The 20397-nt window shown below is 38.2% G+C and overlaps 1 protein-coding gene across 3 annotated transcripts in view; it reads right to left on the bottom strand.

Moving 5' to 3' along the window:
• OtopLc (Otopetrin-like c) overlaps positions 1-20397 on the bottom strand; it is a 210778-nt gene that overhangs the window by 13360 nt on the left and 177021 nt on the right. For all 3 annotated transcript variants that reach the window (XM_067784685.1, XM_067784684.1, XM_067784683.1), the window contains exons 4-6: positions 12003-12120; positions 2374-2470; positions 1408-1602 (exon numbers count right to left, since the gene is read on the bottom strand). In XM_067784685.1, coding sequence (XP_067640786.1) covers positions 1408-1602; positions 2374-2470; positions 12003-12120 — 410 coding nt within the window. The remainder of the gene's footprint in view (positions 1-1407; positions 1603-2373; positions 2471-12002; positions 12121-20397) is intronic.

Below are 20397 nucleotides of genomic sequence, written 5' to 3'. Positions count from 1 at the left end.
AGTAATTAGAGTGAAAGAATTGAGCGAAGAAGTTTGCAATCTCTTGATCGTCGCTGGAAATGCTATTTCTAAACTTCATGGCAGAAGGAAACCCGTTAGTTCTGCGTTTAGAATTCACGAAATCATAAAAAGACTTCGGGTGGCAAATAATGTTTCTTTTAATTTTACATATGTAAGCTTTATAACACTTTTTATTAAGTTCAAAATACTTATGACGGAAAATAGCGTACTGCGCATAACGAGAATGTAAACCGGTACTCTTATATAATTTGAATAAACGTGATTTCTTATTTTTTAAAGCTTTTAAATCTTTAGTAAACCAGGCTTGCACTGGTTCAATGTACGAGCATGTGCGTTTGGGAACATGTTTTTCAAATAAATTATAAATGGTTTTATTAAAATGTTTTCCTCTACATCCTCTTTATATCGAGGCCACGTTATCCCAGAAAGCTCTTTATTTAAATTGTTGAAATTAGTTTTGGAAGAATCAAAGCATCTGGTAGAGACACGTGTTTTGTTAGTGCAGCCGACTTCGTTGCTTATGATTTCGTAAGTTATCTCAAGAGAAGGATGGTAAACGTCTTCTGGCAAAACAAGAGGTTCACACCGATTTATAGAGAATTCAGATATGTCGTCAACAAATGCTAAGTCTAAGAATTTTCCATACTTATTCGGAAAGAAGTTGATCTGATTAAGGCAATTTATCAGTTAGAAGCTTCCGATTTTACCAAATGCTTTCGTATATTGCACATATTATTGTCTGAAAAACTCGTAGAGATTGGTAGTATATACGGTATATATACCAAATAACCGATTGTTCCGATAAGAAACTTTTCGTATTTCTGCCCTATTTTAACAGCTACGGCAGTCCCGTCCAAACTTGTTTCTCTCTTATTCTGGGCGCATATATGTAGGATCTCTGCTGTAACTTATTTTGTCAGCTTTCGCCACACCAAACACCATATATCAATCATTGTTGGTAAACTATGAAAGACGTGAAATCCGACCTCTTTAATGAGATGAGACATATTTACGTAATGTCTTTTCCACACTTCAAACATCAAAAATTTTCATTAAATACCCAAAAAACGCTTACACCGCAAACGTACATTTTTCATTTAGTCAGAAAATAAATCTTCATAAATTCAGGCAATTTTGCGAGCTCGCGGTTTTTTTGCACGCCACTCAAGATGTTCAGCCGCGAGAGCATATAATAAAACAGCAAAAATATGTGCATGTATGTGAATATTTATTTATGTCAGTTGTATGAGAAGGAGTTCACGGAGCACAATCACCCATCCTGCTAAATTGCTATAACTTAATTCTTTCTACTTCAAGCCAAGAGCGGTATCCCTTTTCCACGTTGTAGTATCTGAATTTTTCAACTTAGCGTCACAAAATACTTACCAACTGCACCCATTCGCAAATAGAAAGAGCCATAGTGATGCTGTCGTCCAAGCGGTGCCAGAAGTGAAGGTCTTCTTGCCGATATCACCGTTGGTATACGTTTGTTGTGCATTGAATTACTGTCCGTATCGGATTCATCCATACTCTCCGAGGCTGTGGAGGAGCGCGCTTTCGATGTCGATTTGGTTGGTGTTGCTGTAGTCGGAAATAAACGAGAAGGTGAAAAAAGTATAAAATGATATTAATGTTTACGTGCATTACAAAAATGATTCGATATTTTTTGTGTGTATTTGTATGTGTGTCTGCGATATTGTGGAAGGAAGCATGTTGTTGATATTCGAAGCGAGATTAAAGTTGATGTTTGGTCATGACACGTGCGATTATGAACAAATAAAATAAAAAGTTAAATGGCGGAAAACATTTTAATTATCAATATGCTCTGTACTTTTCTTTTTTCTTTTAATGAACCATTATTTTTTCGTTCAGCTTTTGACCTACCACGTACACTAGGGTGGATCAAATTTATTGTTGAAGAGGCACATCCAGTTTCTGAATCTATGGTGAATAGCGGCTCTCACAAATAAAATACACGAAAATAAATGTCAAATTCGGATTCGGATTGGGATATACAATTTTTTAACAAAATTAGGGTGGCTCGAAATTCATTTCAGACCTATGGTCCCATGGACAATATTACTTAGTATGACCCATAGATTCAGAAACTGGATGTGCAACTGAAGTTTTTTTCCCCATTTTTCCCCATACAATTTGACCCGCTCTAACGTACATAGATATTTATTTTAAAATAATTGATATAAACTTTAAAATTAAATGGACTGTCGGGAGTTAACTATAGGTTTGGGAGCGAGACGGTTGTTGATAGAAAATTAATATTTGATTTAATGGTTTTGACGAAAAGCGGGCTGTACTTCTGTACTTTCTTTTCACATTTGTCTTTCTACTCACTTATGTTTGTTGGCATTTTCGGGCGACCCCACAGCAGTGTGGCGTACATGAAAAGCAGGAATATCATGCTACCAATGTATAAATATAAATAGTACACCTGTGAAAGAAACAAAAGAAGAATGGAGCTATTTATTTAAAAACAATTACTTGATAGAACTTAAATAATAAAGGATGCAAGCGGAATACTTCATCATCATCTTCAGTAATTGGTGCTTAGCCTGCTAAGGCCTCCTAAGCGATTTTGGCGGTTTTGTAACAAGTCACGCCAGTTATCCCCATTTTGAGATAACTAACGCCAATTGGGAACACCAAAGGAGGTCTATTTTTTCTCCACTTGACTCTCCCAACTCTAAGAATGTCTCTACCCTTCCTCTGCTTTGAAATATTTTCTTGGCCTGAGTTTATTGTCCATGTGCATAGCATGGCCGAGCTTGAGATACCTTTGGGCTTTTAGTCGTTGCTCTAACTTCGTATCGTAGTATCGTACACCTTAATATTATACTTCACGAATAAAAGCCTTCAGCAGAGCTTTTCTTAGCCTCAACAGTGACTTGATTAGTTGCCAAAACATATTCACCTCATTTACCACAAGAACCACTTGTTTAGCTTCCTTATTTAAATCACGGAAGGTAGAACTTTGCGGCGCGTTTGTTAAGGCCAATGATATCAATATTATCAGTGTACGCCATATTATAGTTTGTCCCATCGTCGCTTAGTTCTACTGCTAGAACTATTTTCTCTAACATAAGAGTCAAGAAATCGAAAAAAATGGAGTAGCCTTGTTTTGAAGTCCCTTTAGTTTCGAATGGCTCTTTCCTAAATCCTACCAACTTGTTAGGGTTCGCTCAACAACATTTATTAACTTTTCATGGAACTTAAATTCAGCCGTTCGACATGGTGAGTTTTCTCTAGTCCCTGGTGCATCGTGAAGATATGGTCGATAGAAATTTTACCGTGTCAGAATTCACACTGATACGTTCCAAAAAGTTTACTGAGAGTGTGCTTCAATTTTTCTCACAGTACGCTAAATAGAACATTACTCTCGTCATTAAGCATACTGATTCTGAAGCAACTAGCGCAGTTTGCGGGATCGTCTTTCATTTTTATTTGTCAGAGCGCAATCAAACTGCTATCTTTGAGGCATGCGCTCGTTTGACCATATTTTGCATTGGCGTTGATGCATGCCCATTCCCGAGATGGTCGGCTTGTACCCTTATGCTGCTTGTTACTAGAATGTGCCGGATCTATATCCGGCAAACATCGATAACACCCCCCAAAACCTTCGGGGAGTGCCTTTATCACTAAAAAAAATAACAACAACATAAGGAGACTTCGATACAAAGTACGGTCGTCCACGTTTGCTAACGAACGTCGTATTCGCGCCAGCACATCCAGAGAGGAAAAAAATTGAGAAGGAAGTATTTTTAAAGTTAGAAAAGTTATAAAGAGGTCAACTGACTTCGTCCCGGCCAGAAATCAGCTCATTTCCAGTACAAGAATCCTTATAGAGAAGATACTAGCCAAGTCGATTACGTTATCTCGGCACGAAAGGCGTGAAAAATGCCTAATAAGCTGATGAAATGTGAGAGCGACAGAAGTGTTTACAAATACCTAAACAAAGTTCTGCAGAATATTGAGTGGAGCGATATTAGTGCCCGGTAACCGACTTTCAAAGCGTTCTTAAATATCGGCGGAGCCAAAGTGTCAATAGATTGTTTCCAAAAAAAAGATCCATCAAATAATGGGTTAGGCTAGGTTAGGTTAAGAGGGCGTGCATGGAAACTTCCCACATTTCCCTTCGGAGACATTTTTGTTCATTACAAATGCACTGGGTGACCCCCGAGCTGTCCGCCTTGCTTATGTCCATTTTGAAATCTTTCCTAGCCATCTCATCTGCAAATTCGTTCTCTTCAAAACCGCTATGCCCAGGAATTCAGCAAAGGGAGATATTTATTTGCCTCATAGCCACCGATATCCAATTTGATCCTTTATAACGATCGGTACATCGTTGTTGTTGTATTGACGATAAAGACACTCCCCGAAACCTTCGCGGAGTGTTATCGATGTTGATGGTCCTTTGCCGGATATAGATCCGCTACGTTCCGGTAACAAGCACCATTGAGGTACTAGGCCGACCATATCGGGAACGATTAATATGACCACATTAAACTTTTTGGGCTATACCGTCCCTCCAAACCTAGTTCCATGGGAAACTTGGGGTCGCCAGAGCCTCACCTGCTAAATATATGTATGATAATTTCATATTTTTAACAGGATTCCCCCCATGTAGGTGAGGTTGGCAATTGAGTTGCCGAAGCTCTAAAGCTATAAAGCTTTGTATTGCGCTTATCAGCCCCCTCAATACTCATGTCTGAAACCGTGCTGTACTGGAGCAGTCTGGCTGCTCTCTCTTTCATCGCCTAGAAAACGTTGCACGAGTCAGGTAGTCTGAATGACTGATCTACTTGCGGATGCTTTGAGTGCAGTCGGCTCTAGTTCCTTTTCCATTTGAAAGGTTTCTTTCAGCAAACGTTTACACCATAAAAAAAGAGTTGATTATATGCTGAACCGTATTGATATTGTCGCCATTAACAGCCTCAAGAAAGTTTTGCCGTTCAGGGCAAGTGGACACGATAAAAGACTTGCTGTACTCGAAAATGGCGAGCCATTACTACAAAACTGTGTCAGAGCATTTTCATCACGGCAGCTAGTTAACTTTTGCCAGCTAGAGATTTGAAATCACGTAGGACTACGCTAATTTAGCTTGTGTTTACACCGAATGAAGCGCGCAATGTAAAGCTAAAGCCAAAGAAGTAAGAAAGTCTGAGTTCGGGTGAAACCGAACATTACATACCCAGCTGTGCACTTGAAACGCTGCTGCGGGCGTGATCTTCAACCGTTTTTTGATTACCTTCCCTCAGTCTATATAATTTGGCAAGGATAGTGTTTCTGTTAAATTTCAATGTAATTCTTTTAACGGCTTTTGATTTACAGTTTGTTGCACTTCCAAATTATCTTCTTCTAAATTTGGGTGGTGCCACGCCCGCATTCCAAAATTTTTTTTTGCATCATACAACCAATCCACCCACCAAATTTCAACGAATACCGATTCGTTTTTGAATTATCTAATTTTTCTAGATATTGAAAAATTGAGCGTGGTCCGATTTCACTCATTTGGTGAAAATATCTCAATATTTACTGAAGCTATCGTGTTAGCGGACGGGCAGGCAGACGGACATGGTTTAATCCAATTTCTTTTAGATACTGATGATTTTGATTCATCGAAGTCTATATCTATCTCGATTCCTTAATACGTGTACAACCAACAGTTATCCAATCAAAGTTATAATACCCTGTGTACAAGTACAGCTGGGTATACAAAATTACGCTTCATAAGTCTCTTCTTATGCGCGGCCTGATTAATTGGGCATATTCTCGTGGGATTCTCTGACACGTAGATAAGATAATTAAGATACTTTCTAGCACTTTGAGATTATTTGCAAATACTTGCATATTTCTAGGTACAATAAATATTTATTAGATTCTTTTTTGCTTCTAAATATTAGCTCAAAATACTTTCATTCTGAAATTGGGTTTTTAATTTTACATCTTCAGCTTTAAACATCCGCACTAATTTATTTTTAGCGGAATGGGGCAGAAGTATAAAAATTCAAAGTTGCTTGTAGTTTAATTTTAATTTGATAATGTTTTCGAGTCAGCATGTCAGTGTGACATTTAAACAATGTATCACATACGTAGTTACCTGCAACCTAATAGAAGATGGATTAGGATAGGAAAGGCTTTATAGCTTTGAAGTGTACCGACAAATATTTGCAGAACTAAACTTCTATACAGTACAAAGTAGGCGAATAAGTACTTGGCAAACGATACTTCCTCTTCTCCGTACTTGAGCATATTTATATTTATTGTCTACCCATCGCTTCGACGATCTGTCGGTTTTGCTTGGCTAACAGTCATGTCACTTATCTTTTTCAATTGTAAACGACATTAAATCTTTGCTGTCTACTACAAATGTCATGCTATAATCCTTATGTTACCGCGCTGCCTTGCTTCTTGCGGGACGACACAAAGCGCAGTTAAAATTTCTCCAACATACGCATGCTAACTGTATCTAACTAACTTGAGATTTAACAGAGCTTCAATTCCGTTTCCGATAGATCGGATTTTCTTTTTGAGTTAGAGTTCCGGTTCCGATTACGTTTCCGAATCTTTCAAATCGTATGTATAACGAACGTCGATCATTAGAAAATTTTAACAGAATGGAATGGCTCAAGCAACCTTGCTGCGCACGCAGAGTATATTAACTTTGGTAACATAATGGTTGGTTGTACAGGTATAAAGGAATCGAGATAGATATAGACTTACATACATCAAAATCAACAGTTCGACCGAGAGTCCGTCCGTTAATACGATAACTTGGGCAAATATTGAGATATCTTCACCGTTATATGGGCTAATCTGGACACAGAATATATTGGTTTTGAAAATGAGTGAAATCGGATGATAAACACGCCCACTTTTTATCTATATAACATTTTGGAAAACAAAAAAATCTGATTATTTAGGAAATAATTTACCTAGAATGTTGAAATTTGACGCGTGGACTATTGAGACTCTTGATATAAATTTGAAAATATTTTTGAAAATAGGCGTGGCACCGCCCACTTGTGATAAAATCAATTTTACAAATATTATTAATCATAAATCAAAAACCGTTAAACCTATCATAACAAAATTCAGCAGAGTCCTTGCATTTACTATAAGGAATACGACGCCCACCCTTATATAAAAGATTTTTGAATGGGTCGTAGAAGAATAAAATAAGCTATATCTTTGCGAAAAATAGCGTAATATGAATGGTATTTTACCCTCTAAATGCAATTATAACGAAAAGTTAGAAAATATTTAAAAAAATTTAAAATGGGCGTGTGGCACTGCACTTTTTTGACTAAGAAATTTTCTATGTTTCGGGAGCCTTATAGCAGGAAATTGTTCTAGTAAAAATGGACGGTATCGGTTAAAGAGCACGCCCACTTTTATATATAAAGGATGTTTAAAAGGCTCGCAGACTAGAATACCGCTTACGCTTGCCATAGGGTTTTACATTTTCGACAGCATCACTGCCGATAATGAGTCTCTTGGTTTTTCTTTTAGACGTGGCAATTTTGATTTAATTTTTCGGGAGGTCTCCTTGATTGATTGGGAAGCTCTTTTTCTGGGTTATGATCTTTCTGAGAGTTTAAATGTTTTTAAAAATACCGTGAATCAAATCTGTATTAATAATATTCCGCGGAAGAAAAAGAGTTGTTATAAAATTCCATGGTATACTAAGAAACTTAAGCGACTAAAGAATCTGAGGAATAAATATTTTAAAAAGTTCAAATCTACCAAATTGTTGGCTCATAAACGTAAATACCTTTTTTACTCCAATAAATTCAAAGTGTTAGGCAAGAGGCTCCACAGGTCTTTTGTTAGCAACTATGAATCTGACATCAAAGTAAACCCCAAGGCTTTCTGGAACTATTTGAAGGCTAAAAAAACTTTGCTCGTCTATTCCTTCATCAGTCTTTTACAATACGGAGCGAGCTTCTGAACCTTTTGCGGTGGCTAATTTATTCGCAGACTTCCTTCGCGCCAACTTCGTGGCAGAGCCTGATCTCCCAACGGGTTTCCCCTCATTAGTAGATAATTCTATTAACTTCGGCGCCCTGACTCTGTCGCTAGACGATATTGTTAATGGGATTCAAAATGTAAAATTGTCTACCGAGATAGATATTGACGGCTTATCGTCTTATCTTTTTAAAAACTGTTTGGCTTTGGCCAAAACAATGTTGCTAGCTATAGGCCCATTGCCAAATTGTCTACCATTTCTAAACTCTTTGAGTATATTGTCAAACAGAAAATGTATTTTGCCGTTAGGCATCTAATCATAGATAATCAGCACGGTTTTGTGTTTGGCAGATCTATTGTGACGAACCTGTCGATAAAATGAGCTCACGCTGAGTATATAATGTTCGGTTATACCCGAACTAAGACACCCTTAATTGTTTTATATTGCCAAGCAAAATCAAAAATATGTTTAAAAAATTTTTTCACAACATTTTTTTACTAAAAGAAGAAGCATCGATTGATAACAGGCTTAAATGTTACCTCCAATATATTACATTTACATTTCATTTATATTACTTTATTCGTTATCCTCAAACTCCTTAGGCACACCTTGTACACTTCCTACACCCTCGATTTCAGTTCCGATTTCAGTTCCGACAAGCAAATCACAAAGTTTAGATGCTGATGCCATTTCGATTGAAGTTATTTCTGTTACGTCCCTATTCTACCACTAACAAACTGATTACATACACTTAACTACATTCGCGTTTCGAGTTCGTGTAAATGTTTGGTGCATACTTATAGGCGTTCGCTTACAAAGGATTAAAAATATTTGCTCCGATATTCTGCTTGTTTTTGTTGCTGTTAGGCACTTAAACGCAATTTATTGATTGCGGAAGTTCATTTAGTCTAGTTTTATAGTTATCGTTCACGCATAAAAATTTGCTATGTGGCCTAGTGTTGTTGGTATTGTAGTGGCATAGAGTTCAATAAATCTTTTTTCGGTCAATCATATGTCAATAACTTCGATGAAATGGTTGTTTATAGTGTTAAGGTACTTGGTTGGTTTGAATATTTTTCCAGTAATAATTATGTAGTTATATATGCTCTGTTGGAAGGCCCAATAAGCAACTCTTTCGATGAAATGCTTAAGGCAACTACAATTTTGATAAGAAATATGTGCCGTAAAAATTTCTAGGAATTATTGATATATTATAATTTGAATAGAATTGTTAAGGTAGATGTTTAAAAATGCAACTAGCCTCCTTGCATATGTAGTTTTACATTTTGTAAGGCTCCCTTAACGAATTGATATTGTAACGAATTTACTGCAATTCCGCTTATATCAAATCTTCTGCTAACGTTCGAATCACTATACTGTTGAAAAAATAACTCCAATTTTGATTAAGCAAAAATGGCCTTTATTAAAGTACTTCAAAATAACACTTATACTTCGCAACTGATAGCTTGCTTAAACCAAACTGATTGTCGTGCCTCAACTGTTGTTGCTTTTATACTGCGCGGCTTCCTCTTTGACATATTTCTAGGCGCTTCTATTTCCAGAACTTACTAGTTAGTTATCAGCTATAAAATTACTCAGCTATAACTACAGGTGCACGATTTTATAGCTTCTCTCATAGCCCATGTGCGTGCATATGTGAGTGATACTTGCACAAATTATTGCATACTTATGGGAGTCTCTCAGATATATGCATGTGCTTGTGCGTTACTCTCCGCTGCTTGTATGGACATATGGGTAGACATAATGATTGATTTGTTGATGTGCATACAAGTCACTGCTTAGTATCGGCTTAGAGATGATAGTATCCCTTAGTGTTGCTAATATTCGTCACAATATTTCTTCCTACACATTTTTTTTACAAAATTTTGTGCATGCTTTTAGGCAAGTTAGTCACTTAATAACTCCATATAGACGAGTTCAGCAAACCATGCAAGTTCGAAACTAAATCAAGTCAAAGTAATAAAAAAAAAACATTTCAGTTTAAAGGAACTATGTCGACTCTTCAATCTGCTAAAGAACTCCAAACACAATGTAAGAAAATCTGCCTGAAAGTATGCTACACATTTTTTTTTTTTTGTTCGCAGCGATCAAGGACGCAATTTATAAAAAACGTACTAACATATTACTAGTATATATCACTAGCAAGGCGTTTGTGACGGAAACGATTGTGATTTCAAACGATGTGTCAATGAAAATTGGTAAAATTGGCAATATAGCCGAGCAGTATGATTTTCGTACCCTAAGGCAAGCATGTTTAAAAAATCAAATCCAAGATGAAAAGCCTGATTCCATATTCAAATTAAGCGAACCGAAGACGTTTCGAAAAGTACTTACAAGTACGAACTTTTTGAAATTTTGTCGGCCTGTGTTGTCGTATATCAGCATTTATGTTGTCCGCCTAGTATCTTAATAAAGTACTTCAGCCATTCCTTCTTAGCGATAACTGATTTCTATTGGAAACACCACTGTTTTCCTATCATCTTGCACAAACTAATCGCAATGCGTTAAGGTCTCCAATTTTATTTACTGTCAAAGATGCGTATCGATAGGTAAATATTCCAGACTATAGTGGCTTCAAGGATTTGCATTACCCGATCCGAGGGAATAATAGAAAAGCAGCAGCGAATTCATGTGGTGCTTTTTCGTTGCCTGCTTTTTTGACGGCGAAGAGGTATATGCACATTTTCTTTGCCATAGGATGGGTCCATTTGGTTCGCGGTTTTCAAAAAGAACACAGCCAGGTACCTCTCCGGTTTGAGTTGTTACATCTTGGGTGCCGAATTGTGCGACTATGTCACCAACGATGATTTCTTATGGGTATTCAGGGGTCGTTAAACACATATATAGGAAACGTATTTATCCGCCGAGGCTCTGGTGACCCCAAATTATTTATGGGAGGATGGGATGGGATAACCCAGAAAGTTGTAGGTATTCCAAATCGGACTTGAAATAGTAAGGCTGTAAGGAGAGATTTTAAAATACTGTGACGAATATTATAAACACTAAGGGATACTATCATCTCTAAGCCGATATTAAGCAGTCACTTTTATCTACATAAACAATTCAATCATTATGTCTACACATATTTACGTACACGCAGCGGAGAGAAACGCACAAACACATGCATATATCCTATCAGAGATGCTCACAAAAGTAGGCAATCACTTGTGCAAGTATCACTCATATATACACGTGCATATGAGAAGCTATAAACGTGCATCTGTAGTTATAGCTGGTAATTTTATAGCTGATAACTAAGTAGTAAATTCTAGAAACGCCTAGAAGTATACGAACGAGGAAATCGAAGAGCATAAAAGAGGGCAAGCTGAGCAATCATAGAATCAGTTTTATTTAAGCAAGCTATTGGTTGTGAAGTATCAGTGTTATTTTGAAGTATATTAATAAAGGCCATTTTGCATTATTGAATATTAGATTTATTTATTCAACAGTTAAGCGATACGAACGTTAGTAAAAGGTTGCAAATAAGCGGACTTGCACTAAATTCGTTACAATACTTTTGAACAATTTCATGTTGTTCAACTTAGTATTGAGCGCAAAACGCAAGCATACCATAGGATGCGTGATATTTGCGAAAAGCTACATTTTGCGACCTTTGACATCAAAAGCAAATTTTCAGTTTCTTGTCTCAAATTCTGAGGCTTAATCCTCATATGACTATACCAGTGGTACACTCGAGAGCTTTGTAAAGCTTCGGAAAACAATTCGGCCTTCACCTACATGTCGCGTGAGCGAAGCGATAGAGATTCTGTAAAGCAAGCAGTCTATCACTTTTAGCTTGTACTTCAAGCAGTCAACATCATGGATGAGTTCTGTAATCAAACTTTCTGCATGTAAACACATACTACTAAAAAAAGTTGCATTTTGTATTAAAAGCTCTGCCGCCTTTGTGCACCACTGGACTATGATATGCATACACGAATATATCTAGAATTTTTTTATATTGCAATTTACTTACCTCATAAAACGAAGGTGGTATATAAGTGGATATAACTTCTGCCATTGGAAACGCAATGCCCATCACCACCAACAATTTGCCATATAACGCAGAAAATAGTGTAGCCAAAGCATCGCCACTAAAACAGGAATAATATATATATAATGTACGGTTGAGATTAGTTTGATTGATGATTTCGATATTAAATAAAATACTTCATGCAAGTTTTTATTAAACTTATACGTATAACAACAATATCGTAATATTAATATCGTTGTCGCGAATACAACTACCAGAATTAAGTATTTGCGCTCGGTCTCAAGATATTACAATATACCCTATGGCGACAAGGTTCAGATAAGTTTCGTGGCAAACTTTCTAGAAAACAAGTAAGGAAAGCTAAGTTCGGGTGTAACCGAACATTACATACTCAGTTGAGAGCTGTGGAGACAAAGTAAGGGAAAATCACCATATTGTAAAAAGAACCTAGGGTAACCCTGGAATGTGTTTGTATGACACGTGTATCAAAAAGGAGGTATTAAAGAGTATTTTAAGAGGAAGTGGCCATAGTTCAATAGATGGACGCCATTTAGGGATATCGCCATAAAGGTGGACCAGGCCTGACTCTAGAATTTGTTTGTACGATATGAGTATCAAATGAAAGGTGTTAATGAGTATTTTAAGAGGGCGTGGGCCTAAATTCTATAGGTGGAACCCTTTCCAAGATATAGCCATAAAGGTACACCAGGGGTGACTCTAGAATTTATTTTGTACGATATGGGTATCAAATGAAAGGTGTTAATATGTATTTTAAAAGGGCGTGGGCCTAAGTTCTATAGGTGGACGCCTTTTCGAGATATCGCCATAAAGATGGACAACTGGTGACTCTAGAATTTGTTTGTACGATATGAGTATCAAATGAAAGGTGTTAGTGAGTATTTTAAGAGGGCGTGGGCCTTAGTTCTATATGTGGACGCCTTTTCGAGATATCGCCATAAAGTTGGACCAGGGGTGACTCTAGAATTTGTTTGTACTATATGGATATCAAATGAAAGGTGTTAGTGAGTATTTTAAAAGGGAGTGGCCTTAGTTCTATAGGTGGACGCCTTTTCGGAATATCGTTATAAAAGTGGATTAGGGTTGACTCTAGAATGCGTTTGTACAATATGGGTATCAAACGAAAGGTGTTAATAAGTGTTTTAAAAGGGAGTGGGCCTTAGTTCTATGGGTGGACGCCTTTTCGAGATATCGCCATAAAGGGGGGCCAGGGGTGGCTCTAGAATTTTTTTGTACGTTATGGGTATCAAATTAAAGGTTTTAATGGTGGTTTTAAAAGGGAGTGGCCCTTAGTTGTATATGTGAAGGCGTTTTCGAGATATCGACCAAAATTTGGACCAGGGTGATCCAGAACATCATCTGTCGGGTACCGCTAATTTATTTATATATGTAATACCACGAACAGTATTCCTTCCAAGATTCCAAGGGCTTTTGATTGCGCCCTGCAGAACTTTTTCATTTTTTTCTACTTAATATGGTAGGTGTCACACCCATTTTACCAAGTTTTTTTCTAAAGTTATATTTTGCGTCCATAAACCAATACAATTGCCATGTTTCATCCCTTTTTTCGTATCTGGTATATAATTATGGCATTTTTTTCGTTTTTCGTAATTTTCGATATCGAAAAAGTGGGCTTGGTCATAGTCGGATTTCGGCCATTTTTTACACCAATACAAAAAGTGAGTTCAGATAAGTACGTGAACTGAGTTTAGTAAAGATATATCGATTTTTGCTTAAGTTATCGTGTTAACGGCCGAGCGGAAGGACAGACGGTCGACTGTGTATAAAAACTGGGCGTGGCTTCAACCGATTTCACCCTTTTTCGCAGAAAACAGTTATCGTCCTAGAATCTAATCCCCTACCAAATTTCACAAGGATTGGTAAATTTTTGTTCGACTTATGGCATTAAAAGTATCCTAGACAAATTAAATGAAAAAGGGCGTAGCCTCGCCCCTTTTGAAATTTTCTTTTATTTTTGTATTTTGTTGCACAATATCATTACTGGAGTTGATTGTTGGCATAATTTACTTATATACTGTAAAGATATTAACTTTTCTTTTAAAATTTGAATTTAAAAAAAAATTTTTTTTAAAAGTGGGCATGGTTGTCCTCCGATTTTGCTAATTTTTATTAAACAGACATATAGTAATAAGAGTAACGTTCTTGCCAAATTTCATCATAATATCTTCAACGACTGCCAAATTACAGCTTGCAAAACTTCTAAATTAGCTTCTTTTAAAAGTGGGCGGTGCCACGCCCATTGTTCAAAATTTTAATAGTTTTTTATTCTGCGTCATAAGTTCAACTCACCTACCAAGTTTCAGCGCTTAATGCGTATTTGGTAATGAATTATCGCACTTTTTCGATTTTTCGAAGTTTTCGATATCGAAAAAGTGGACGTGGTTATTGTCCGATATCGTTAATTTTAAATAGCGATCTGAGATAAGTGCCCAGGAACCTACATACCAAATTTCATCAAGATACCTCAAAATTTACTCAAGTTATCGTGTTAACGGACAGACGGACGGGCGGACGGACGGACATGGCTCAATCGAATTTTTTTTCGATACTGATGATTTTGATATATGGAAGTCTATATCTATCTCGATTCCTTTATGCCTGTACAACCAACCGTTAGCCAATCAAAGTTAATATACTCTGTGAGCTCTGCTCAACTGAGTATAAAAATGCACCAAGCTGGCTGCGTTTCTCTCAGTGGAGGAGCCTAGATGATGATTTTAAAATTTGTGTAACTAGAATGTATGGAACCACTTTTGCCAACAAGTGCTCGTGGGAAAAAACAATGAAGGAGGGAGATTGAGGACTCTTTGTAACAAAAACCCAATGAACTTCCTCAGAATAGTTTGCGTAAGAAAAATGTTAGGTCTTGCCGCAGAGAACACAAAAATGAATGAGTCTATCTCAGCCTACTGTCAAGTTAGCTTTTTCGGGCTATCGATAGCAATCGCATGAACAATACATCAGTACTAGAATATGACAATAATAAAGCCCACCTTTATATAAAAATGTTGAAGCTATAATATTAAGAATCAAAATTTCGTAAATGGGCAAACTATCTGTATAGTACATGAAGTATATTTCACAATCAAAATATTCGCGTACTGCACTTATAGCGTGTTAAAATCATACTGATTGATTATTCCTCAGCTTGAGATGCTTTTAGCTCTCAGTTGCCTCGTTCGCCTATTTATACTAGGGTCCATACTTTCCACGAACAGCCTTCTCGAACAGCTGCTTATTTATTCCTCATTTCTATATCTGATGTTAACGCTTATGTTCTAGTTATATGCGCGTATACGCGTGAGTAATAATTTCTGCTCTTAGATGATGATTACATGACGTGTGGCTGCTTCTCTTTCCTCCCCGCAATTAGCTGTTGACTTCATGTATGTTTGCAAAATATTATCTTTGCTGCTTACATATGTGTGTGGTTGCATGCTTTGATGTTGCTGTGCGTTTATTTACTAGCAGCATAGTTATTTATGGAATTGCTAAAATTAGCCACAATATAAACCCAATATAAACCTGCTCCCACGCTAAGACGCACCATAATGTACCTGAAAAATGCCTAATGCACCATAATTTCTGACGACGCAGCAACCGTGTGTCCGTAGACTGAAAACCAACCCCGTTTTGGAACCATCGCCCACCCCGGTACCACTTTCGCATTACTTCAGGGTGGCGTTATACATTTCTCATTTTTAAGAGCCTAATGTTCTCTCTACGTCCGGGTTCCCGCTATTTGCTCTGAGTGTCGATTTAATCGCCACTGCATCGCATGCACATTTCTCTGCACTCCCTCTCAGCAACCATCAGGCATGTCATTACTATAAATGCCATTTTCCTCACTGAAGTCCAGCGCTCTTTCCTGTTGCATATTTGTGGTAGTAAATTTCTCGGGGTATGTTCCTCCCCAAAGGCTCTATGCAAGGCGATTCTTTCCTCATCGAAACGGGGGAAGTGGAACATGACGTGTTCTGCGTTTTCTAACTCCTTGGTACACATTGGGTAAAGAGGATTTTCCTCTATCCTACGCTTCCATAAATGCTCTTTGAAACCGCCATGTCTACTCGTTATCAGCGTGAGATGGTAGTTCAGTTCGCCGTGCTTCCGCTCATTCCATTGAGCTACGTTCCAAACAGCGTGAAGGTCCAACGTCCTTTACTCGAGGCCTCCCACCATTCTTGCCACTTATCTATTTTTTGTGTTCTTGCTCTTTCTTCGCTCGATATGAGTGTTATACAGATCGGCCATTTCGCTTGCCAGTAACTCCACTGGGATTTTCCGGGTTAGAACCAGGATCGCGTCGTCGGATACTGTCCGATAAGCACTTGCTCTTCTTAAAACAGCAAGTCGGTACGCTGGTAATATATCTTTTTGATGGTTCCGTTTAGATTCATACCACACTGGTATTGCGTATAATATTATTGAGCTGGTTACTGTGGACAATAGCTGACGCTTAGCTTCACTCGGATCACCAATGTTAGGCATTATTCGCATAAGTGCTCCATTATCTTTGAAAACTTTCTCTCCCACTGCTCTGAAGTGCTCTTTGAAAGTTAACTTAGAGTCAATGTGCACTCCTAAGTATTTTAGCGAATCCTTTGATGTGATTTGATGATCCCCGACAGTTAAGACTAACTCGTTCACCGACCGTTTGAAGATTACTAATACCACTTCTGTCTTTTGGCTAGCCAACTCCAGTCCCGTATTGGTCAGCCGTTCCTTTATTCTTCCTACGGCGTCATTACATAATGCTTGAAGTAGATCCAGTTTCTTGGCCACTACTACCACTGCAATATCATCAGCATATCCTACAATTTGCATGTTTTGTGGTAGATCAATTTTTAGCACCCCGTCATACATTACATTCCAAAGCGTTGGATCGAGAACGGATCCCTGCGGAACGCCTCCAGTGATTTTGTACTCTTTTGCTCCTTGATCCGTGTCAAAAAGAAGTACTTTGTGTTTAAGATAGCTACCTATTATTCTGCGTAAGTAAGTTGGTGTGCCGTACTACGCTGCCATTATCTGCATCCAGTACGCAGTGTTAAAAGCATTATTGATGTCCAACGTAATCAGTGCACAGAACTTCCTTTTATTTTGGCCTCCTGAGATAGCTTCTCTAGCCATATTGACGACAGTTTGTATAGTATATACTGTGGATCTTGATTTGCGAAATCCATATTGATTATTCGATAAGCCACCTGGTCTTTCTAGAGTCAGCTGTAGGCGCTCGCTAATTATACGCTCGAAAATATTTGCTAGGAAATCCAGCATACAAAGTGGCCTATATGAGGCTGGTTGCTCCGGCTGCTTACCACGTTTCAGCAATGGGGCAAGTCCTTGTCGTTTCCATGGGCGAGGGAACACGCTTTCATGCATACAGGCATTAAAAAGGTCAGTAAATAATGTAGCCCTAGTTGTGGACGCGACTTTAAGGGCTATGTTTGGTACTCCATCGGGTCCTGGGGATTTGTTATCAGCAACTCTTTTTTCAGCGTCCAGCAGCTCTTGCTCTGAAATTTGCGGAATTTCCGTACTTTCGAGATCCTCGCTTGGATAAGTCCAGCGATCTTGTGACAGGAAAAGTGTTTCAACAATAGTACTCATCAGTATCGGGCACATAGGTTGCTGTGATATCGGTCCTTTAACTTTGGCCATCACATTTCTGTAGGCTAATCCCCAAGGATCTAAGTCGACATTATCCAGCAGTACCATAATGTACCTACTTTTTTATAAATATGCATTACATTAATTAATCCACCTGAGAAACATATATATATGCCGAAGGCTAATCAACATTAATTATTTAATTATCTATTACGCTCCCTGAACAACCAGCCAATCCAAGTACATACAAACAAATAAATTTACTAATCGATCCCCTTTTTCAAACTATTGCACTTGCAAACAAAATAATTTGTGTGAACACCTCAGTTTATTACACTCACTTTATCACACTCCAAGTAGAGCAAGAACATGAAGGCTAACCACAAAACAGCTATTAATTGACAAAAGAAAGGGCGAAGACTTGAGTGACAGGTACAACGTAAACGTTTTATTAAACGAAGTTCATATGTCAATCACATACAATACGCCTATATATAAATTTAAGTTTTTGTTGTCTTTTAGTTTGTAATTATGCGTTTATGTATGTGTTTATAAAAGTTGTCGGTTATGTCGAAAAGCGAATAACATTTAAGATAAAGTTACGGATAAGCAAAAGAGAGTGATAGATAATTAGGCACACAAAAGTACGTAAGTGACACACTTGCACATAAACTACTGCTCACAGCCTAAGAATATTGCTGAAAGAGGGACATAGATAGGTATATCACAGAGTGTTCATTGTCGCAGCGTATTCTAAATGACCATAACTCAGTTTTTACCTATCGTAATCCTACGGCCACCGTGGTGTGATGGCAGCGTGCTCCGCCTACCACACCGTATGCCCTGGGTTCACACCCCGGGCAATGCAACATCAAAATTTTATAAATAAGGCTTTTCAATTAGAAGAAAATTTTTCTAAGCGGGGCCGCCCCTTGGCAGTGTTTGGCAAGCGCTCCGGGTGTATTTCTGCCATGAAAAGCTCTCAGTGAAAACTCATCGTTCGTTCGTAGTCGGCATAAAACATGTAGGTCCCCTTCGGCCAATTTGTAGGGAAAATCCAGAGGGGCACGACTCAAATTGGAAGAGAAGCTCGGCCTCAGATCTCTTCGGAGGTTGTCGCGCCTTACATTTATTTATTTATTTATAATATTTTAGCAGAAATTCATGCCGATTACAGAAGGTATCAAGACCGAGGGACATTCCTACAACAACAATGATGGTGACTTGGTAAGAGCCTACTTAAGTAATTGGAAGAACATCAAATAGGATTACTAATTAGCGAAATATAGAATGAGCCCGAGACGAATATATATCTTAATATATAAAAAACACGTGTCACACAATTGAGGCCAATGGACTCCTAAACTACTGAACCGATTTTGAAATTGTTTTGCACCCCGTGTGTAGGTTGATCTAACTTGAAATATAGGATAGGTGACTGGGTGACTAGGGTCTCGAGATATAGGCCAAAGCGTGGACCCGCGTACCCCTAGAGTGTGTTTATAGAATATGGATATCAAATGAAAGCTGTTGATGAGTGCTTTAGTACAGAGTAATATATTATCCAGAGACGGACTGGGACTGGGATTAGGACTGGGACTGGGACTGAGACTCGGAATGGGACTGGGACTGGGGCTGGAATAAAATACATACCACCTTCTGGGACAGGCAATAAGGTTTGCAGAAGAATGAGAAGAAATTGAGAGAAGAGAAAAGAGAAAAGAGAGAAGGAGAAGGAGACTGAGAAAAAGATAGAATGAGACGAAGACGGAGATAGATGAAGCGAAAAAGACGGAGGGAGGAGTGAATAAAAGGATTAGGAAAAAGTGAAGAGGGAGGGAGGGCAGAGTCAGACGGAAAATGCTTATTAAAATGTATGCAGATTGGCGGGACAACGTTTTCCGGGTCTTCTAGTTTTGTAATAAAAAGCCGCTATTTAATATCAGGCAAACGGAATATTTAGTCCCATACCTGAACTTCGCAAGAGTTCTGGTTGGCGTCAAGGTGCAGAAATGACAGAACATGCAATTAACGTGTTTACAGATGGCTCAAAGTTTACGGAAGAATTCAGGCCTACTGTTTACTGTGTCGATCCAGAAATAAATAAATCCTACGGGCTACCAGATTATTGCCGTGAAGAAAGCAGCAAGAACTCTGAAGGAAGAGTGCTAAAGCTGCACTCGCGTCTATATATATATTGATAATCAGGCAATAATCTCACACATTACTTCAGCAAGAAGTGTTCTGGAATGCAAAGATGTATTGGAAAAACTTCGCTCTGGGCGAACCATATATCTATACTGTGTTCCCGGTCATAAAGGGATAAAAGGTAACGATAAGACCGATGTATTGGCAAAGGAGGGTGCAACACTCGCTGAAACAACAATAGACATTCCAATCCATTTAGGAGAAATCAAAAGGAGACGGGAGTTGCATATGATCTAACAAGCAGTAAAGACGTTGACAAAGGCGCGGGGCTGCAAAATTTCTAACGTCATGTGCAAAGCCCACGATATTAGATTCACAAACTGGCTCATATCTCTGAAGGGAGAAAAGCTAATTCTCACGCTGGGCATACTAAATGGACACTGTCTTTTGGCATCACATGCTTAAACATAAGTTAGGCCTCGTCAGTAACAGCAGGTGTTGGAAGTGCGGGCTGCAGGAAGAAACAGTTGAGCGCGCTCTGTGTTCGTGTCCTGCGTTCGCCAGGTCAAGGCTCGAG

The sequence above is a fragment of the Eurosta solidaginis genome, chromosome 4 (assembly GCF_040869045.1).
Source record: "Eurosta solidaginis isolate ZX-2024a chromosome 4, ASM4086904v1, whole genome shotgun sequence".
Taxonomy (NCBI): domain Eukaryota; kingdom Metazoa; phylum Arthropoda; class Insecta; order Diptera; family Tephritidae; genus Eurosta; species Eurosta solidaginis.
This window is presented reverse-complemented; position numbering and strand designations above follow the sequence as displayed.